Source organism: Electrophorus electricus, chromosome 10 (assembly GCF_013358815.1).
Source record: "Electrophorus electricus isolate fEleEle1 chromosome 10, fEleEle1.pri, whole genome shotgun sequence".
NCBI classification, from domain to species: domain Eukaryota; kingdom Metazoa; phylum Chordata; class Actinopteri; order Gymnotiformes; family Gymnotidae; genus Electrophorus; species Electrophorus electricus.
Genome location: NC_049544.1, coordinates 20,614,260 through 20,636,697, shown reverse-complemented (window position 1 = coordinate 20,636,697; position 22,438 = coordinate 20,614,260). Strand labels below are relative to the sequence as shown.

Here is a 22,438-nt window from a genome sequence, read left to right as displayed (position 1 = left end):
GACCTGCTTTCTCCTTGTTTCTTGAGTGACTCATTGTACTCTCACCTTGTTTCCAATACCTAAGAAGAAACCAAGGCATTTCAAAGAAGTTTCAGCATCTGACTTGCCCCCAAAATCCTTTGAGGGGTCTTCCCAATGCAAGAAAGGGCTTCACTGCTGATGGTGAGATCAGGGCCAAGGTATCATGAATAAGCTGTTGGACGATGCTGCAGTCGATCCAGGATCATTTGAGATGCTGCAAAGCGCGTATGATGTGACTATGTGGCAGAGCATTGTTGAAAATTCTCACATTCTCATAGGCTTTTGGGAGTAAAAGTACAGAGTTGGTGTTAACCGCTTCAATTCTTCAGAGTATTTCTCCATTTTAGCTTGTGCAGTATATGCTTTGATACTCCATCTGTTGATTCAAGCAGAGAGGCACATGGGGTTAATCTTGGCGACAGCTTATTAAGTTCTTTTGCAACCTCCTCTTTTCCTAAGCCATCAAAACCTTTGGCACTACATCTTCCACTTCATTTTGTATTTCCCCACTGCAGTCACAGTTTTCCCATTTCAACGACTGTGGTCACTGTAATATGTAGTTCTGGGTATACCGGGTAATGTTAAGTAAACTCAATTCAAGGTTGAAAAACACTCTTTCTGGAACGTTTTTTTTTTTTTGGGGGGGGGGGGGGGGGTTACTCAATTTCCCAGAAGTCCATTGGGAACGTACGGAGACGGCGTCACGCAGTTTGAAAGCGGCGGCTACTGCAGCGGGAAGTCGACTTGTCAACAAACGCCTGCCAAATGAACCAGAGCATCAACAATAAACAATGGTTAAACAGTTTTAGGAATGAATTGAAGCTATGTGAAACGTACATACAGTGTGCTGGAGATCCTAAACGAAAACAAAATGATGTTCGCTGTTTAAGCAAGTTACTGTGAACGTTTCAGTTAGCTGAAACATTTAGCATTTAGATAGCTAAGCTAGCTGCAACGCTAAAAATATCAACAGGTACCAAACGCTTCTTTAGCTAACCTCTGTCTGCGTGAGAATAACATGTTAACAATGTCTTCCAGAGGTAAGATAATCACGCAAATAACGTTCTTTACCCCTTCTCTGTCCTGATTGTGTTTTAGACTTAACTATTATTTATACCGTTGCTAGCTAACGCTAGCTAACTAAGTTATTGGTCGCCCCTATCAAGGTTTGCCTGTGCTTGTGTTATCTTTGTGTTGCCATTTAATTGTTGCTCACTAACTATTCTGTGCCTAACAGTTAAAATGTGAAAAACAGGACACCGTACTGCTCATCACTGGGGAAATGCTGTCAATATTATTCCTAATATTAACATTGCTCTTATTGTTACTATTACTGTTGACTAGAGTTGAGTAATGCTAGCTGTCATAAATCTTTTGTCCTTCATTTCTCACGCTGTCTTTGAACTTGCGTCCCTGTGCATCTCCCAGCGTGGCAGCATCCGTATGTAAACGTGTTCAAGCACGTGAAATTGGAAGAATGGAAAAAAGCCAACAAAGAAGGCGATGTTACGACCTACATGGTGAATGCTGCTATATACCCACTGTGTACATGTAGGAATAATTGTATTTTATATAAAAGATTTTAAAAACGTTAGTGCTCAGTATGGCACAGAGTGTCTTTTATACCTTTTTTTGCATATGCCACATATGCCTTTGTTATGCATACATGATTAAGTTTTCAGATTATGTTTATACTACCTGTATTATTTGGATCTTTATGTTCTCTGTTTTCAATGGCCTGTACATATGCTAATATACACATCTTTTTTCTTTCCTGTTTGCTTGTTTATTTGTTGGGATTTTTATTTTTGTTTTTTTATTTTTTGTTTTGCGTGATTGATGGAAGGATAAGATGCTCAAGTGTTCCGTGTTTCGTATCCGGGGTTCCATTCCAGCCAGCAACTTCATCCTGCTGCCCAAAACTAGCAGCCAATCGCTGGGCCTCACGGGCCGTTATTTTTACCTACTGTTCAGACCCACACCCAATAAACACTTCGTGGTGCATCTGGACGTCGCAGCTGAGGTAACGGACTGCGAGAGAGTGAGGCAGAGTGAGAGAGAGTGATGGCATTATTAATTGACTGTCAAATCCTCTCATTGGAGCAGGAGGGTCAGGTGATCCGTGTGTCCTTCTCCAACTTATTCAAAGAATTTAAGTCCACGGCAACATGGCTGCAGTTCCCCCTCCTCTGTGGAGCTGCGTCTGGCTCAGTGTACGAGAGCACAGCTAAGACCGCCAAAGACGGTACACATTTGCACCTGAAGCATGATATCTGCCTGTGGGATTATTTCATGCTAGCAATGTGATGTTTTCAAGTTACTTAATTTGCCTTGAGTGTTTGTGGAAAGTAGTGTTGATGAAAGAACATTTGGTTGGGACACTATCTTGGTTTCCACCTTTCATCTGTGACATATTTTCCAGTTTGTTTTGATAATATTTCAATCAGTGTGCCAGGAAGACAGCACTGGTACATTTTATTATGGGCTTTAAGTTTCTCCACCCAGCAGCTGTGGACAGATTTGCCCATAGAAGACCAGGCTCCTAATGACTTGAATAGACAAATGTCTCCAAATCTGAAACTGATTGCCCATCTGATGTTTAAAAAATACTTTCACTGGTCCAATCTAACAAATACAGCTTAAAGAATTTGTGGCCTTTGGCTTGAGCAAGGCCAAAAAATAAAACTAAAAGCACTAGTTGTCACATCTATTAAGGTACATACATGTATTTCCATAAAATGAGAGGAAATGTTTGAAAATACCAATCTTTCTTTTGTAGCTGTGGCAGTAATTTATTGAATTATTTTTGTGAGTATATTTTTATTGTTTTTCAACGCAATCCACACGAAAAGACAGAACAAATGCGAACACAACCGTCAATGCCTCCGTTGGCCTGGACCACATACCCACTGTGGTCACCGTCGTAAAGCGCAGTGTTGGTATTTGATATCATCATACCATAAAAGAGTGTTTAGCTGACACTACACAATTCAAGACTGTCACCAGGCCATGTGCGCTTATTAATACAGTTGGTTTAAAACACAGATTTTTATTTGTTTTATTGTTAGTTGTGCCCAGAACTAGTGCACTATTGGACTAACTTGTAATCCTTCAAGCTAATTTCTACTAAAATTATATATTTTTGCAAAGGCCATATAAATGGTCTATATTTATAAAAGTAGATGTTAGTGTGATCATACAATGAAATCCTCAGTAACATTACTAAAGAGCTAGTAAAGACTTTTGCAAAGAAAGCTGCACTTTAAATCTGCATTTGTCAGTCAGAATGATACAATTACATTCATACCACTGCCTTGTTGAGAATTGAGCTATCTCCTTCATATTTCATGAATAAATAATAATAATCTCTCTAATGTACATAAAGTTGGAAAAACATTGACTGATGACAGTAATTGGATACAAATTACAGTTCTTGCTAATTCCGACTGGGCACCTGTCACTTCAGTCTCACTTCAACTCTTCAGACCTTTTTTCAGAGGCTGTTCAAAATACGTGCATGCTTATTTCTACCTAAGATCACATGCAAAATAAAGGACAGACAAGGAGGACCACCTCCTTTAAAGAAGTTCCCTGTTTGTTTAACACAGCCTAACCATGTTGAAATTTTTGTTGTTGATTGATCTATATTTATTTACTTTAGAGCAACTATATTATTGGGATCTAGCAAGATGTAAAGACAGTTTAGCTGAAGTGTTATTAAACTGAATGGCTTACAGCAGCTTTAAGCATTCTCATCACTGTTATGTTTCTGTGTGGTTTCAGGGTTGGTGGGTCCAACACCAGCCTCTGTGCGCTGGACGTGTCTAGTGATGGACCTGCGATATGTGCTTTCCATCTACCTGAACAGAACACACAGCCACCTGAAGAGCATCAGACTCTGTGCCAATATGGTCACTAAAAACGTCATCACCAGTGACCTTCTGCTTGACCCAGGTACACGCACGCGCACCCACAAACAATTACACAGATGCATATAGACTTCACCATCTCTGGCCCTATATAGTAATTCAATAATTAATTATCATCACTCTCTTTTTTTTTTTTTTTTTTTTTATCTCTCCAGGTCTGTCATTTTCCGAGTTCCGGCAGGCTGGCATGGTTTTGTCAGAGGGCACTGCTCCCATGCCCAGAGAGATGTGTTTCCCTGTGCCAAAGGGCAGCAGCTGGCATGATCTCTACGACTACATCAGGTGAGCTCAGGATGGGGCATTAGTTTGATGCAGTAATCCACTATTCATTTACCATACTTTTGTTTTTGGAGACTCAACTTTTACTCATTAACAGTTTAATATTGTTACCTTACATTTAGTTTTCTTTTGAATCCTTGAGTTTTACTTTTAGCAGAGTAATAATACATTAAGTTATTTCTGCTTTCACTCAAAGTGAAGAAAGTGAACTTTCCTCAGCCCTAGGTGAGCTGCACATCTTGCTTTTTTTGTGTGTTTTATTAGTGTGTTGTTTTTGTTACCATACCCCATACACACACACACACACACACACACACACACACCTTTTAAATTTCCATACTCAACAAATAACTGGCCTTTGCCCCATCTTAGTACTTAGTGTGCAATGTGTTGAATTAAAATTAAATCTGTGCCAATACTGCAGTATATTGTTGTATTGATATTGTATTTGTCATCACATTATCAATGCTTTAAATTTATTTATAATTTATAATTTATTTATATTTGTTTTTGTTTATTCATAGCTATAGCTTAAAGCCTATGGATGGAAATATACTGAAGACCAGTGTATAGATTTCTTCTATAGCCTTTATAGATAAATCTCTTAAAGAATTGTGATCCAATTGTGATATTAGGATGCATCATGATTTACCGAATCACGAACCATGCATCATGATGAGTATTGTATCGTGGACTAGTCACCAATATTTAGCCCAAATTACACGCCTACATTAAATTATTTTCTAAATGCAATCCATGTGGGTGACTTCCTTTGGCGTTAGCCTTCATTTCTTTGACTTTTATTAAGGAAATAATGCAAGTGGACACAATCGAGCCTCAATACCCATGAATTCTAATATATTATAGTTGCTTATGTCTGTTTACTCCTACTTGGCTGTAAGCAGTTGCTTGACACTGGGCACAGCTGTTAATGTAAAAGTTTACAGGTGATGTGATGTCTTTAGTCTGTCTTTAGTCGCCTGGGTTGTACTCATGTCCCTGGGACTGAGAACTCTTTCTGACCGTTGACTTTTGTACTTAAAATCACATCATTAATCTGCATGCACTATGTTAAAAGGTAGTGGTTTTTGTCTTACACATTGACTCCAAACATCATACATGGTATTGAGTGTCTGTAATTAAGCTGAAATAATCCCTGGACTGATTTTACACACCCCTCCCCCTTTGTTACATATAACAAGATTTACTTAAATGCATAATGAGGCTGTCAAATATTCATGAATGTGTTGTGAAGTGGTTGGCTCAGATGTTATGAATGTGTGGCTAGATATTGCGTGTAACCCTAATGTATCAATGATTTGGGGGCTGGTGTTTTAGGTACTTGAGCTAATTTGGTGAATATGAATTAATAAAAAGGCAAAAATGATTCTGCCTAAGTATGCATATTAAACCGATATTACATGCTGTGTGAGGCTACCTTTCTCTTCATATGCAGAGGCTAGCACTAGGAACATTGTTTTCCTGAGGCACCTTGGGTAATATTCTGGAACCGAATCCTGCAATCCCTGTCTCATGTTTACTTGAGATGTATTTTGTCAAAGGCATGTAGGACATTTGTAATTGTTTGTGTGTATGCTGTGCCTCATTAAAATGACTAGAACCATCCTGTTATAGAAAAGTAATCCTCATTGCATGTGTGTTTTCAAAGGTTTCCCTCAGATGGTACAAAGATGCCATTTGACTCCATACAGAAAGGACTCAACAATCCACCTCCAAGTAAGTGTTGAAAACACAGTTTCCATGCAGATACTGTATACACACAGTCTTGCTGTCTCTCTGTCTCATGTCCTGTCTCACTCCCTCTCTGTCTCATGTCCTATCTCACTGTCTCACACCCTCTCTGTCTCTGTTAGAGGAGCTTGGAGCTAGCGAGGGGCTTTATCGAGAGGAGAGTCGCTGTGTGAGCATCAGCAAGAATGTGCAGGACCGTGTTTCCCTCATCCAGCAAATCACCACACCCAAACCTGTGAGTGTGCACGTGTGTGTACGCATGTCCATTCGTGTGTGTGCTGTAATTTGTTCCTGCAGTTCCCACGTTGCAATGCGACTACTTTTACCACTGACATTTTACAGTCCATCTGTACATGCACAACTGTTTTATTCCCATCTGAAAGCTGTTAAACGTTAGCTATAAAAGCCTTTATCCAACTAGTTTTGTATATTTAATAATTCTCACTATTTCTGTGTGTGTGTGTGTATCCAGCGTGCTAGACAACACGCGCTGCTCCTCACCTCCAGTCTGCCAGAGCTGACCTCCATGCCCTTCAAAAACAGCAACAGTCCAAGGTTGGCAGGTCTTGGGTCACAGGGTCAAGAGGAGGACAACAGTGTCACGCGTGATGACGGAGATGGCGTGCATGTGTTTGCTCACTGCAACAGTGAGGATGATGTCACCGCAGGCTCCACAGACAATGAGGAAGTGGCAGTGAGTAGCCTGAGACCTGCCAGGGATGTGATTCTGAAGGGCAGTATGCACACTGTGCACAGGTTAACTGAACCCAAACTCAGTGGAAAGGGATATCCTGCACTGATCTGTTTTGTCTTTAGGTGGTTAATGCAGCTGTTCCTCAACCTCTTCATCTGGCTTCTACCAAACCTGCAAAACAGCGATATGTAAGACACATTTCATGGAAGACACACACATACGTTTTACTTAATTTGTCTATTGAAAACTGACTGTGTGTGTGTGTGTGTGTGTGTGTGTTTTGGTTTTTTTCCTCTCAGAAGCTACACCCTGACCCCATACTCAAGTTGAACAAGATCATTGGCTTTGGTGGGGCCACAATGAGATGTGTAAGTGTGACACATGCAGCACAAATGAGACATCTACCATTCTTTCAGTTAATACAGGTCTCTCACCGTCCCCTGTTATTTCTCTCTCTCTCTCTCTCTCTCTCTCTCTCTCTCTCTCTATCTCTCTAGGCTGCATGGGCCCATGATGGGGAGGAGGTGGTGTATCCATGTCATGCCATCATTGTCAGCATGAAGGTCTTGTCTGGTCACCAGCGATTTTTCATTGGCCACACAGACAAAGTGTGTAACACACATAAGCACACATACTGTATGCATGTGTGGCATATGGAGTGAATCTGTTTGCTGGAGAAGGGTTTCCATATCATAGAAGCTGGTTAATGTTGACGGATTTGTGTTGTGTGTTTGTGTTTGTGTGAGTGTGTGTGTGTGTGTGTGTGTGTGTCTGTGTCTGTGTGTTTGTGTCTCTCTGTGTCTCAGGTCTCTGCACTGGCACTGAACACAAAATCGTCTCTCTTGGCCTCTGCTCAAACAGGCACACACTGTGTGGTTCGGCTCTGGAGCTACAGCAAAGGGCAGTGTCTAACTATGATCAAAACACACACACACTCTCTCCACTCCCTCAGGTACACACACCCACACCCACCCACCCACACACACACAGACACTCCACTCACCCAGGTAAATCCAAACATGCGTGCACACACCCACACACACACCCCACTCCCATTTACACACTCACTCAGGTACATTTACACTCAACTCAGTCAGGTGTGCATGCAAACACAGAGGCACACCCACACTGCTCCAAAATTCAATTTCCTAATGATTGTCTTAATTTGTGTTGTGTCTCCAGTTTTTCCTACAGTGGAGGAGTTCTATGTGGAGTGGGGAAAGACACACACAACAGAACTGTGAGTTGGGCAGCTCATACACTCCACTGTAGCCAGCTCATACTTATTTTTGCATCAATGCACATTTATACTGATGGCCAATTCAAATTGCTGTGTTGTATTTATATGTTTTAAGATTTGTTTAATTATTGGGGTTAACATCATAAATGATTCTGAAAGAGCATTTTCTTATTGATGGGTTTATGTATTTAGATCTTTTGTTTTTTTCGTGGATTTGTATGTGTGTGTTTGTGCTCGTGTGTGTTTAGATGGTTGTGGTTTGGAATACACAGCATGTCCCTAAAGGCGGTGTGGCCTCAGTCATAGCTAAAGCTCACACAGATGTTGACATTCAGACCATGAAGATTGCCTTTTTTGACGACACACGGTATACACTCTGGCACACACACAAACAAATATACTGATAATCTTTTTTTCTGCTATACACACATGCACTTTAACCTGCATAAGTGCTTGTATATGTGAGTGCTTGTGCCTGTCTTGTTTTCATTTCCTAGGGGAAAGTGAACAAAGAGTTGAGTTGTTTTCTTGATCTAAGTGTAATTATGCTTTTTTGCATGTTTGTAATTATTTGTTTGGGTTTGGATGTTTCTGTACTTGCGTGCATGCATGCCTGACATGTCTGTGTGAGAAGAATGGTGTCATGTGGCATGGGTAACGTGCGTTTGTGGCGCGTCCGAGGGAGCTCCCTCCGGTCCTGCCCTGTTAACCTGGGAGAGTACCACAGCTTGGAGTTCACCGACCTCGACTTTGAGCAGGGTCACACACCTGACCGGCCGCCAGACGACCGTGCGCTGTGAGAGCGTGCGCGCACACACACATTAAAATATCAACCATCCTGTGTGTTTTCAGATGTTCATAACCAAGAATGTTGGTAAGTAACATCTTGTGAAGAGTGTGTGTTCACATGGTGTGAACAACTTTTCTCTGTCCTGCAGGTTTGCCAGCAGTAGGAGTGGCCACATCCTGGACATTGACTATGTTTCCGTTGCAATCAAGAATGTCAGGAGGCTCCTCCCAGCTCAGCAGAGCCATGCCCACCGCAGAGAGAAGCAGACTTTCAACACAGGTGAGGCAGAGAGAGTCCAAGAGGTGCACACACAGGTGAGATAGAGTGTCTAGGATGTGCACAGGACATCTGCCCAAAATACACTGACTGCTGTGGCAGCCTGCCACAGATAGTGCAGTTATGCCAGCTTTGTCCATAACGCATGCTAAATTGCTGTATCTCTTCCTGAGCTCACTGTATTTGAAACTAAGACTGGGACAGAGAGCAAAAAAATAATAATACAGTTTGTTCAGTGAAATGATTTTACTTGTGCCACTGTTTCATCTGCTTTCATTTCAGTACGGCTGGTCATAGTACATCAGTCCGTTCAGACTCATTATTCTGCCAGTTCTGATTAGTACTTTTTTATTTGTATTTTTAAAGTGTGTGTGTGTGTGTGTGTGTGTGTGTGTGTAGGTCCAGGCATTGCGGTGAACAGTATTAGTGTGTGTGGTGCATTCTGTGCTACAGGTTCAGAGGACGGTTTCTTGCGTCTCTGGCCTCTCGACTTCTCCTCTGTCTTTCTGGAGGCGGGTTAGTAGCAACGGTCAATCTCTTCAACTGACCAGTGATTTTATATGTTGGTGGTTGTTTGTTTTGTATTTTTAAGTAATTTGTGTGGTGTTGTCTTGTGTGTGTGCATGTATGTAGAACACGAAGGTCCACTTAGTCTAGTGCATGTTTCCTCTGATGGTCTGAGTGTCCTTGCGGCCACCAGCACAGGTAACCTTGGCTACCTGGATGTCAGTAGTCGTGGTTACCGCACACTGATGAGGTCCCACACTGCGACAGTGTTGGGCTTCAGCGTGGATGGAGTCCAAAGGCAGATCACCACGGCATCCAAAGACTGCACAGTCCGGGTGTGGGCCATGGACTCAGCACAGCAGGTCAGCACAGTCCTATGTGTTCTAGGAAACCCTTGCTTCCTGTCTCCCTTTTCTCATTCTCTCTGTCTGTCTCTCACTTGCTCTCTGACTCACTCACGCTCTGTGTCATGCTCTGTCCCTCTCTCTTGCTCTCTGACTCTCTTGCTCTCTGTCTAACTCTCTCACTGTGTCCCAGTCTCTTGCTCTCTGTCTCTCTTTCTGTCTCTTCCTCTCTCTCACTCACTCACTCACTCACTCACTCACTCACTCATTCTCTCCCTCTGTATAGCTGTATGACTTTGTGTCTGAGGAGGATAATGATGCTCCATGCTCTGTGGCGTTCCATCCCAGCCTGCCTGTCTTTGCCTGTGGCTCCAACTCTGGAGCTGTCAGAGTGTTTGACATTCCCACATCCAGCTTACAGGCACAGCACAGGTAAAACACACGCACAGCATCACCCACTAAAACCACACCCATCTGCTCAGCTCACTTGTATGATAGGCTCAGAGTGACCAATCAACACCTGTCTCACGTGCACACACACACACACACCCGCAGAGCTATGGCTATACACAGACAGACACGCATGCACTGACCCCTGTTAACGTGCTGGTTGTGTGTGCCCCTGCAGACAGCATCGAGGGCCTGTGGTGGGTGTGCTGTTTTCCCCTGATGGTAACCACCTCTATAGTGCCTGCTCACTCGGACACCTGGCTCTCTACAGCACCAAGCAGCCTGACTACCACATCCTCCGCGTGCTAGGTCACTAACCCTAACCCTCAGCCTTTCCTAACAATAATTAACGTTGATATAATATCTTTATTAACCAGAGAAATACTCTGATATTAAAGTTTTATTCACACCTCTGGTAAAGGCGTTTGTCTGCACTATTTATGGCTTTGATACGGTAAGCTCAGAAGAGAGAATGGTTAAGGAAGAAAGCTTCGCCCTTAAAGTACCTCTGCCAGAGGCATCCAGAACAGTATAGTATTTAAAACATTGTTTATTGATTGTTAGTATCTGGGAATGGTACAGATTTTATTGTCAAATATGAATTTCAAAGCATTTTGTTCACAACCACCAGCAAACCTGAAGTTATTATATGCTTGTCTGACTGAACTAATTATATCCTACAGAGTACATGTATATTTATGCAATGTACAGTATTGCTTGTTTTGATATAGCAGTGTAGGTTGCTTAGGAAACACAGGCACAGTGTAAGATATATCGTTGCAACTGTGCTCTACATAGTGACTATGTCTGAGCTACCTGATGTTTATGTTGTAAACATGGAATGTTAATGAAATCTGGATTTCCGTGACTGATGTACTCCTGGTGTCGAATGTGTTTCTAAGGTAATGTAGTTGCACGTGGCATGGATCGGGGACCAGGCGCTCTGGCTGTGAGCTCAGACAGTCGCCACCTTGCTTTTGTCGGTCCAACGGAATACACTGTAACCATCATGGATGCCCACTCACTTGATGAAGTACAGTGAAAGAGCATATTTAATATATGAATTATGCCTAGTTTTCTCATAGCAATTGAGTTTGTAGTGTTAACATTCAATTACAGTTACAGTGTTTGCGATGTACTCTTAAAAGTAATGTTCAAATAACTTTCACATTTTTGAGCATTAATATGTTTAAATAATTTTAAAAAGAAAAAGGCCTTACACTTGACCCTTGTTGAACCCCTGTGTAATATTATTGATTCTTTATTGTTCATTTCTGTGCTCACACGTGCATGCGCCCATGTATCTGCACATGTCTGCGTGTGCATGTGTGTGTGTGTGTGTGTGTGTTGCAGTTACTGCGTATCGATGTGAGTGTGTTAGATGTTGAGAGCACCACGCTGGACTCAGCACTGCGAGTTTGTTTCTCCCCATCTGCTCAACTGCTTGTCACCACATCGGCCAATAAAATCCTCTGGATCAACAGTAGCACTGGCCGGTTGCTGAGGGAGGTGAGGGCAATGACTGAGGCCTGGTTATTCATTCATTTTGTCACGTATTCAGTGATGTGTGAGGCCTGGTCATTCATTCATTCATTTAGTGATGTGTGAGGCCTGGTCATTCATTCATTGATGTATTCAGTGATGTGTGAAGCCTGGTCATTCATTCATTCATTCATTCATTCATGTATTCAGTGATGTGTGAGACCTGGTCATTCATTCATTCATTGATGTATTCAGTGATGTGTGAAGCCTATTCATTCATTCATTCATTCATGTATTCAGTGACGCGTGAGGCCTGGTCATTCATTCATTCATTCTTGTATTCAGTGATGCGTGAGGCCTGGTCATTCATTCATTCATTCATTCATGTATTCGGTGATGTGTGAGGCCTGGTCATTCATTCATTCATGTATTCAGTGATGTGTGAGGCCTGGTCATTCATTCATTCATTCATGTATTCAGTGATGTGTGAGGCCTGGTCATTCATTCATTCATTTAGTGATGTGTGAGGCCTGGTCATTCATTCATTGATGTATTCAGTGATGTGTGAAGCCTGGTCATTCATTCATTCATTCATTCATTCATGTATTCAGTGATGTGTGAGACCTGGTCATTCATTCATTCATTGATGTATTCAGTGATGTGTGAAGCCTATTCATTCATTCATTCATTCATGTATTCAGTGACGCGTGAGGCCTGGTCATTCATTCATTCATTCATGTATTCAGTGATGCGTGAGGCCTGGTCATTCATTCATTCATTCATTCATTCATGTATTCGGTGATGTGTGAGGCCTGGTCATTCATTCATTCATGTATTCAGTGATGTGTGAGGCCTGGTCATTCATTCATTCATTCATGTATTCAGTGATGTGAGAGGCCTAGTCATTCATTCATTCATTTAGTGATGTGTGAGGCCTGGTCATTCATTCATTGATGTATTCAGTGATGTGTGAGGCCTGGTCATTCATTCATTCATTCATTCATGTATTCAGTGATGTGTGAGACCTGGTCATTCATTCATTCATTGATGTATTCAGTGATGTGTGAAGCCTATTCATTCATTCATTCATTCATTCATTCATTCATGTATTCAGTGACGCGTGAGGCCTGGTCATTCATTCATTCATTCATGTATTCAGTGATGCGTGAGGCCTGGTCATTCATTCATTCATTCATTCATTCATTCATGTATTCGGTGATGTGTGAGGCCTGGTCATTCATTCATTCATTCATTCATGTATTCAGTGATGTGTGAGGCCTGGTCATTCATTCATTCATTCATTCATGTATTCAGTGATGTGTGAGGCCTGGTCATTCATTCATTCATTCATGTATTCAGTGATGTGTGAGGCCTGGTCATTCATTCATTCATTCATTCATGTATTCAGTGACGCGTGAGGCCTGGTCATTCATTCATTCATTCATGTATTCAGTGATGTGTGAGGCCTGGTCATTCATTCATTCATTCATGTATTCAGTGATGTGTGAGGCCTAGTCATTTATTCTTTCATTTCTTCATATTTTCAATGTTGTCTCAGACTTTGACATGCAGCCAGACACCACATCTCCAGCATTTGTTATAACCTCTATAATATATATTTATAAACGGATACCTCTGTCCATTCTGAATTGCATTGAGATTGTTATAATGTTATTACTGTGTGTGTGTGTGTGTGTGTGTGTGTGTGTGTGTGTGTGTGTGTGTGTTGGTGTATGTGCATGCGTGCATGCGTTTGTATCTGTTTTGAATTGTATGTTTTTCTTTGTACTGTGTATGATGGTGTCACAGGTATCCAAGGTACATAAACACCAGTGTTCGTCTCTGGCTGTCAGTAAGGATGGCCGTTACCTACTCACTGCCGGACACACCACAGTGAAAGTCTGGGACTACAACATGAAACTGGACATTAATTCACAGGTGCCCATGTTTTTCTGTCTTGATGCTGGAAACCACTGCTGATGTTTAAAATATAACATGACCTTGTGGATCATTTTACTGTTTTGTAATGATTTTTAGATTGGCACAGCTGTTTTTAAAGGTTCATATTGTCTTTGAAGGTTTTCTAAAGAGTATTTTTCTTTTGTGTGTTTGTGTGTGTGTGTGTGTATGCATGTGTGGGACAGGTGTTCATTGGTCACTCTGAGCCCATCACACAAGTGATCTTTACACCTGACCAGATGGGTGTGGTTTCAGTGGGTGATGCTGTCTTCTTCTGGGACTTTTTGGCCCACCCACAGGAAATGTCAGGCTGCAGGTAAAATCTGTCCAAATTTAGGGTACAAAAAAAGAAAAAAAATGCACACGCGTGTCTGTGAACTTGTTCTTTCCATTCTCTTTGTTATTTAAAAAAAAACAACCAAAAATCTCAGGTCCCCAACTGCTGTCCTCTCTCCTCCTAGACCATGTAAGGGTCGGATGGACTCTCTTCCTGAGACAGGTGAAGAGGGGGTGGGAATTTTTAATTTAAATAAGCCAATCCATGTTCAGAATTAAACAGTAAACTACAATTGAATTAACCTCTGATATCTTCAGGCCCAAGGCAGTCCAAGTGTCAACAGTCCAAGACAGAGTTTAATGGAATTTTATCCAATGGGGAGCCTCGGCTGGCAGTACCCCGCCCCTTTTCTTCTCCTCCCGTTCTGGATGTGAGTGCCGCATGGAAGGCAGGACATGGAGGTGAATCTGTGTACAAGTTTTAATAACTGTGTATTCACATTTGTTCATATAAGTACTTATGCTGTTCATGACATCTGACAGTATCTGAGTGTGTTGTTTTGTCATAATGTACCTTTGACCTTTGTCCTTTGATGTGCTCATTACATATGCATTTCTAGGAAATTTTCATTTGGTGATCGATAAAATTTGTGTTAATTGTGAAGTTTTACTCAGGCTCTGTGTCTCCAAACAGATTCATCTTTTGCGTCGCTTTCCAGTGACATAGAGGAGTTGCAGCCTGGCCCCATCCACTCACATGACCCCGCCCACTCCAGTGACCCCACCTGCTATCCTGCTCCCAGACATGCCTCCTTCCTACGGATTATTGAAAGGACTGAGGGTGTAAACTCAATCAGTTTTCAGTTAGCCAATCAGGTCACAGCACAGGAAAACGGAGACGATTCAAAGCCAATCCGACCTGACTGTTACAAACACTTCAAACCTTGCTACAGGACCTCCACACTGGACCAAGTGCACATTTTTCATGAGTTAATAATTTGTTCATAAGTTTTATACATTCTTCATATTTTGGAAAATTAACTTTCTCCCAATCCATTTTAGAGTGCTGTAGCCCCGCCTCCTGGACAGGAGGGTCTGACTCTCAAGGCTGTGGTTGGCTACAATGGCAATGGGCGGAGTAACATGGCCTGGAATCCTGACACAGGTAAAGAATAGTTATTTTGTGTATTGTTGTTGTTGTTGTTGTTGTTGTTGCATGTGTGTGTAAGTTTGTGTGTGTGTGTCTGTGTCTGAAAAATGTTCTGATGTGGATGGGATGTAGTCATAGATTTCTATTTGCGTGTGTGTATACAGGACTGTTTGTATACTCCTGTGGATGTGTGGTGGTAGTAGAGAATCTTCAAACTGGTTCTCAGAGACACTGGCTTGGCCACACAGAGGAGATCTCAACCCTCGCTGTCACCCATGACGCTCAGGTACTACTGCTTGCAGAAAAAATGATCATATGCATTGACAGAGAGACATACCAGTTGACAGAGAGACATATTAGTTCACAGTGTTCATTAATGATCATTTAGCTTTAGATATTTATGCTTAAAAATTATAAAACATGCACATTTTGAATGTCTACTAGGCTAAATCACAAAAAATACCAATTACACTGTACATCAATAATGAACATCGAATTATGGAATTTGCATAAATTTTCTTTACTGTTGGCTGTGTAGATGGTGGCTTCTGCATCAGGAGGTGGGGCCTCATCCAAGAGCCTCATTTGCATATGGAATGTTCAGGACGGTTCCCATAGAAATAGCATTTCTTACCATAAGGGATCAGTACAGAGTCTGGCTTTCTCCCGAGACGACCTCTACTTCCTTTCCGTAGGTCAGTGTAATTACCTTGCTATGTTGATCATCTTTATCAGTCATGCTGCTGGCTTTGATGTAAATAAACCATAATGTTTCCTCACCTAATAATCTCGTGATGGAAGGCTGGGTCATTTTACAGTGTACTCAGTATGGATGTCATGTCTTTGTAGGGACATTAGTGTAATGTTTTGAAATATTATTTCTCTGAATTAATCCTCCAGTACAATTGTAGAATACATGTTACAATATAATATTAGACCTCTTTGTAACTGGAATAAATGTGCATTTATTTCTGAAGTATCCATCTCTCATGTCAGCCTACCTGTGTAAGTGTAAGTAAGCGCTTATCTGACTTAATGTCATGTGCAGGTGACTGCCAGGAGCCAGGGGTGGCGCTGTGGAGCACATGCTCGTTCGAACTTCTTTGTACGGTGAACGCACACCTACCCCTCCACGAGGCGGCGTTCAGCCCCAGCAGCACCAGCCAGCTGGCATACGCTGGCAACAATGCGGTCTTCTTCTGCTGCATACACACACGTGGGCGCGGGGCAGAGCTACAGGTGCCCACACACACACACACACACATGCACACATACGGGGAGAAAGGGAAGAGGTCTATACACACTCATTGGCTATGAGAAGAAGAATGTGTAAGAAACCAGTACATACACACACACTCTCCTGTTAAACATGCACACACATACTAGTGTGCACACAGCTGTAGGGAATGACATATGACTAGCTAGTTTATACACCGTGTTCCGAATTATTATGCAAATTATATTTTTCTCTGATTTTCCTAAATGGTCAATACAAATGACAGTCAGTATAATTTTCAAGTCATCAACCATTAGAGTATAAATTGAATTTTATTGAACAAACCTCCCACTGATAATTTTTTCAAAAATAAAGAAACAAAATGCACTGTTCCAAATTATTATGCACAAGAGAGTTTCAAAACATTTTATAGCTTGTAAAGAACTGAAAATGGTCATTTGTTGAAATTGCAGCATTGAGGTCACATTTACTGAAATCAAAAGCTGTTTCAATAAAAAACATCTTAATAGGCCAAGTTACATGTTAACTTAGGACCCCTTCTTTGATATCACCTTCACAATTCTTGCATCCATTGAACTTGAGTTTTTGGAGAATTTGTGCTTGAATTTCTTTGCAGGATGTCTGAATAGCCTCCGAGAGCTGCTGTTTTGATGTGAACTGCCTCCAACCCTCATAGATCTTTTGCATGAGGATACTCCAAAGGTTCTCAATAGGGTTGAGGTCAGGGGAGGATGGTGGCCATACCATGAGTTTCTTTCCATAGAAGAAAGTGGTCAGTCATAAACTCTATATACTTTGCCGAGGTCATTTTCACACCTTCAGGGACCCTAAAGGGGCCTACCAGCTCTCTCCCCATGATTCCGGCCCAAAACATGACTCCGCCACCTCCTTGCTGACATTGGAGCCTTGTTGGGACATGGTGGCCAGCCACCAACTGTCCACTACTCTAACCATCTGGACCATCCAGGGTTGTACGGCACTCATCAGTAAACAAGACTGTTGGAAATGAGTCTTCATGTATGTCTGGGCCCACAGCAACTGTTTGTGACACTGGTTAGGGGTGGCCGAATAGTAGGTTTTTGCATGACTGCAAGCCTCTGGAGGATCCTACACCTTGAGGTTCGCGGGACTCCAGAGGCACCAGCAGCTTCAAATATCTGTTTGCTGCTTTGTAATGGCATTTTAGCAGCTGCTCTCTTAATCCGATGAATTTGTCTGGCAGAAACCTTCCTCATTATGCCTTTATCTGCACAAACCCGGCTGTGCTCTGAATCAGCCACAAATCTTTTCACAGTACAATGATCACGCTTAAGCTTTCGTGAAATATCTAATGTTTCCATACCTTGTCCAAGGCATTGCACTATTTGACACTTTTTGGCAGCAGAGATATGCTTTTTCTTTCCCATATTGCTTGAAACCTATGGCCTGCTTAATAATGTGGAACGTCCTTCTTAAGTAGTTTTCTTTTAATTGGGCTCACCCGGCAAACTAATTATCACAGGTGTCTGAGATTGATTTCAGTGACCCAAAGAGCCCTGAGACACAATACCATCCATGAGTTTAATTGAAAAACAAAAAAAGTAAATCTTTGACACTTAAATGCAATTTGCATAATAATGTGGAATGCAGTGTACTTAGGGGCTACTGTTATGGTACAAATTAGGGATATACAGTTTACACCAGCCACATGAAAAGAACCGTAAGGAGGACATAACAGGTGAGATCCTTAAAGGCTCTCAGATGTCTGGTGCTTCTGACGTGCTTCCCAGGTGAAGGAAGTGGAGTTGCCATCGGAGATTGGGGAGGCGGAGGTGACGTGCCTGTGCTACACCCTCAACTCCATTTTGTTTACGGGAACAAACGGTGGACGCGTGTGTGTGTGGGACTGCAACACACACCGCTGCTTTATGACCTGGGAGGCTGACGATGGCGAGATTGGTGAGGATATCTCATCTTGTGGATCCACGTATTCATTTCACTGTGTGCTAGAGCTGTACATTTCCATGAATTAAGGTGAAAGGTGTTTGTGTGTGTGTGTGTGTGTGTGTGTGTGTGTGTGTGTGTGTGTGTAGGTGTGATGTTTTGCCATGGTAATAGGTTGGTCACTGGCAGTAACACTAAGAAGTTGAGACTGTGGTCAGTAGCAGCAGTCCAAAATCTCCGACCTTCAAACAGCGGGACAACTAACCAACAGGGCCGGTAAAACACACACAAATCTAAACACACAAACCTAGAGTGAGCTCATAACTAGTTGTTCTGATACACAGAAATGCCACATTAATGCTGCACTACTGTTTGATCTGAGTGTGTCTGACCACTTTTGCTGGCTGGCTGGCTGGCTTGTCAATCAGGAACACTCAAGTGTTACTGGAGCAGGAGATGATACTGGATGGGACAGTGGTGAGTGTGGCATTTGATGATGTCCTGGACATGGGGATTGTGGGTACGACTGCAGGAACTCTGTGGTACATCAACTGGCCCGATAACACTAGTATACGCCTCATCAGTGGTCATAAGAGCAAGGTACATACACACGGGCACGTGCGTAAACACACACACACACACACACACACACACACACAAAAACCAGGGACTAAAGTGTAGGAAATACCTGTGTGTGTGTGTGTGTGTGTGTGTGTGTGTGTGTGTGTGTGTGTGCGCGCATGTAGGTAAACGGGGTGGTATGTAGCCCAGATGAGCAGCACTTTGTCACCTGCGGGCAGGACGGCAGTGTAAGGGTGTGGGCGTTGCCTAACAATGAGCTTCTGGTGCAGTTCCAGGTGCTCAACCAGGTAAGTCACAACTGAACATAACATGCTTCTCATTACCTTTTAGTTCAAACTAGACATCACAATTCCCTTCCCACCCCTGAGTGGCCAATGGCAACATTGTTCTTATTTCTGCAGCTAAACAGTAGGAATTACAGGCTCATTTACCACTGTCTTACCAGGGTTTGTTGTCTTCCTCTTCTCAGAGCTGTGAGTGTGTGTGCTGGGGCCCAATGTGCGTTGTGGATGGTGGCAGGGCTGTGGCTGGAGGCTACAGCGACGGCTTTGTGAGGATCTTCAGCGTGGCACAGGCCCAGATGAAGCTCCGCCTACAGCCCCAGCGTAGCGCTGTTTGCGCCCTGCAGTACTCAGAGCACGGTGAGGGGGCGCTGTTTCCACCCTGTGTGTTTCTTCCTCTGGCATTATTCAGCTTCATTACTCGCAACTCACTAGTGGACAACATTAATGTAGTGAAGCTTGAAAGTGCAGGCTAAACAGAAGTATATAAACCAGTTGATATGCTACGGTCAATGACTTCTGAAAACACTGATTAGTTGGATCAGGTGTATTAGAGAAGGGTGCGTGTATGCTGACTTTGTATTTAATTTGCAGGTCAGGTGTTGCTTTCAGGAGGACGAGATGGTTGTGTTGTAGTGAGCTGTCCCATTACAGGAGTAACTTTACGCATCTTTAATGACCACAAGGGTGCACCCATCACCACTATACAGTGCACTGACAAGCAGGTCTGACAATCTTTTCTAAGCACAGCATTGTTTTTTACTCTGTGACTTTATTATTAACCTGATTATGACTAACAGTATAAGGAGTTTGGTCTGGAGGGCAACGAGCTCTGGTTGGCTGTCAGTGTTGATAGGCGTGTCAGCATCTGGGCAGCTGACTGGACAAAGGACAAATGCGAGCTTCTTGATTGGCTGACATTTCCTGCTCCATCACCGCCTGAGGTAATCAGTACAGACAAGCGTTTCCTAGCAGGTGGTGTTATCCAAATCACTATGTGACAATTTCTGTCCAATCAGAAAAGTTATCTAAATTAATTGATTGCTTTGAATGAACACTCCTTGACCAATCAGGATGCGGCAAGCTTACCGCCCAGTGTGGCAGCCTTCAGTCCAGAGAGAGGGGTAGTGGTTTATACTGGCTATGCTGCCCAGAAGGAACTTACCTTCTACTGTCTGAAAAAGAAACAGGTACAAGTACAAAGGGACACACACACACACACACACACACACACACACACTCACTCACTCACACAGTTTGAGCAGAGGCAAGTAAAGATGAGTTTGCATTCAGTGCCAGCACAGAGACCTGAGACCCACACATCCACATTTTTGGTCACCCAACAGAACTAAACTTTCACAGCCTGGAAAAGGAACATGGAATCGTGGTCATAGACACTGACTAGGCATGTCCATGCATGCAACAGGTGTGCACAGACACACACACACACACCCTAGTATTTAACTAATTACACCACCTAGGAAGAGCGAACTTTCTGTTGTCTAATTAAGCTTGATGGCAAATTCACACCATCACCCCCCCCCACCCCCCCTTAATGCATTACTTAATGATCCAACTAAAATCAGAAATCAGAACAGTCAGCACAGTATTACACAGGTCTGACTAACAAGAGGCCTGTTTAGATGCAGCTGAAGGCCTTGATTAACTGGATCAGTTGTTTTCGACTGTGCTTGGCACTTCAGTCACAGTGGAAGATTACCAGGACCAGAGTTGGTCAGCCCCGTCACACTGCACAAAGTTATGTGTAATGGCATATAAATAAGCATTACCAGGCTGTAGCGAGACTAAAATGAGTTTCAATTGACTCTTCAATTAAAAATAACAAAACTGGATGTAAATTGGGTGTAGGTCAAGATGTAAGCAGTGATGCATTTGAAATTTGGAAAGTTTAACAGTTTTCACCAATAGGAGCTCTTGCATTTTTTGACACATTTAAAGGGGAAACCTATTTCAGCTCAATTATGAGGAAGTTATCATGAGCCCAGTCACACACACCAACACTATATAAGATATAGGAAAAAAAACCTACAGCTGACCGTAACAATAACATGTATCTACACACAGACCCAGATTTAATACTAATATTGACATAATCTGAGGAAAAACGCAATTCAAATAGGCATATTGTGTGTGTGTGTGATAGGTGTTGAGGACAGTCTCTCTGACAGACTGGGCTCTGTCTCTCAGTCCATGTGTAAAAGGAAAGCTTCTTGTCACTGGATCAAACCGTGAGTTTACTGTTGGCTGTAAGGCATGTTCTAATAATTTGTGAATTTTCATGTTTGTCAGTACTTTAAAGATTATTGACTCTCTCATTGTGAGCTGTTTGTGTTCCAGAGCGTGTGTTGAAACTCATCGACACATCCAGTGGTCGTTTCCAGGATTTCATGTGGCACAGTGACTCAGTCCATCTCTGCAGTTTCAGCCCCTCAGGCACACGGTTGTTCACTGCCGCCCACAGTGAGGTCTTCCTGTGGACGTTAGTAGGCCTCTAACACACACATGCCTTCAGAAGCATAGGTGTTCATTGCTTAGAACCCACCAGCCAACTCACAACAACATATAATGACCACTACCTCTGATGCATACTGTGCAAAACCTCACAGACCTCCACCATATCCCAAGTTTAGTTACTAGCTGAATTTCTTAATCATTTCAAGTATATAGGTTCTTTAAGAGTGATTGTGGTGTTATTCAAAAGTAGCTTGTTCTGAAATTGTTTGCTTTTGCAGTTCAGCTCTTCCTTCAGTGCTTTGTCTAAAATTTGTAGTTTAACTGATCAAATGTCATTTTATTTTGATTTTAATATATTTTGTTTATAAATAAATGTCCTGCAAAGTATTTTTATCATTCCTTTATTTAAACACACACAATCTCTGATTTACACACACATAATATACTATAAATATATGGTATATGCCTACTAATTCCTCAAAGTGTCGTATCTCCTAGGTGTAAATGGCTGGTTAGCCAATTGTTTTTGTTTTAACTCCACAGACATAGCATTTCAGACACAGAATGTTTTGTCATGGGCAATTAGTTATTATGATAATTGCTCAGTCTATACATTTTAGAGAGTAAAAATGAATTGTTTTTAGTAGTTTGTTAAATGCTGATTTCTGAGCAACAACAGTTTTGGTGATTTATAATAGACACTAATAGACACAATCATTTCATTCAGCAACTGTGACATTCTAGTGGAAATTGGACCTGCAGTTCAATGCCACCCCAACATGAGAGAGTAG

General features: G+C 42.2%; 1 protein-coding gene across 6 annotated transcripts; it reads left to right on the top strand.

Annotated features, from left to right (window-relative positions):
* Nucleotides 1-749: 749 nt before the first annotated feature.
* Nucleotides 750-22,023, top strand: wdr90 (WD repeat domain 90). 6 transcript variants are annotated; one of them, XR_003411632.2, is made up of 42 exons: nt 750-1,061; nt 1,450-1,541; nt 1,868-2,044; nt 2,128-2,266; nt 3,805-3,975; nt 4,106-4,232; nt 5,899-5,966; nt 6,104-6,216; nt 6,454-6,675; nt 6,798-6,863; nt 6,975-7,043; nt 7,173-7,283; nt 7,482-7,627; nt 7,858-7,915; nt 8,164-8,282; nt 8,550-8,711; nt 8,854-8,984; nt 9,381-9,497; nt 9,615-9,850; nt 10,119-10,264; nt 10,461-10,591; nt 11,185-11,315; nt 11,636-11,791; nt 13,574-13,702; nt 13,909-14,039; nt 14,155-14,222; nt 14,318-14,461; nt 14,694-14,971; nt 15,062-15,164; nt 15,314-15,435; nt 15,688-15,844; nt 16,198-16,388; nt 18,156-18,324; nt 18,459-18,585; nt 18,738-18,909; nt 19,056-19,178; nt 19,361-19,532; nt 19,767-19,897; nt 19,973-20,116; nt 20,246-20,362; nt 20,519-20,598; nt 21,337-21,421. XR_003411632.2 is itself a non-coding variant. In XM_027024773.2 (42 exons), the coding sequence occupies exons 1-42, from the start codon at nt 1,040-1,042 to the stop codon at nt 21,686-21,688; spliced, it is 5,625 nt and encodes a 1,874-aa protein (XP_026880574.2). In that variant the 5' UTR covers nt 750-1,039; the 3' UTR covers nt 21,689-22,023. The 6 variants fall into 6 exon arrangements, 5 of the variants coding, with proteins under 5 accessions (XP_026880574.2, XP_026880576.2, XP_026880573.2 ...); XM_027024773.2 differs by lacking the exon at nt 20,519-20,598 and adding an exon at nt 21,531-22,023 and having other exon boundaries at nt 1,874-2,044; XM_027024775.2 differs by lacking the exon at nt 20,519-20,598 and adding an exon at nt 21,531-22,023 and having other exon boundaries at nt 14,185-14,222.
* Nucleotides 22,024-22,438: the final 415 nt, after the last annotated feature.

What these genes read in the sequence shown, in the direction of transcription:
- wdr90 (XM_027024772.2), top strand. Translation starts at nt 1,040, where the DNA reads ATGTTAACAATGTCTTCCAGAG. An exon ending in GTTAACAATGTCTTCCAGAG is followed by an intron (nt 1,062 to 1,449) that starts GTAAGATAATCA and finishes TGCATCTCCCAG; the next exon opens with CGTGGCAGCATCCGTATGTA. An exon ending in ATGGAAGGCAGGACATGGAG is followed by an intron (nt 14,462 to 14,693) that starts GTGAATCTGTGT and finishes GTCTCCAAACAG; the next exon opens with ATTCATCTTTTGCGTCGCTT.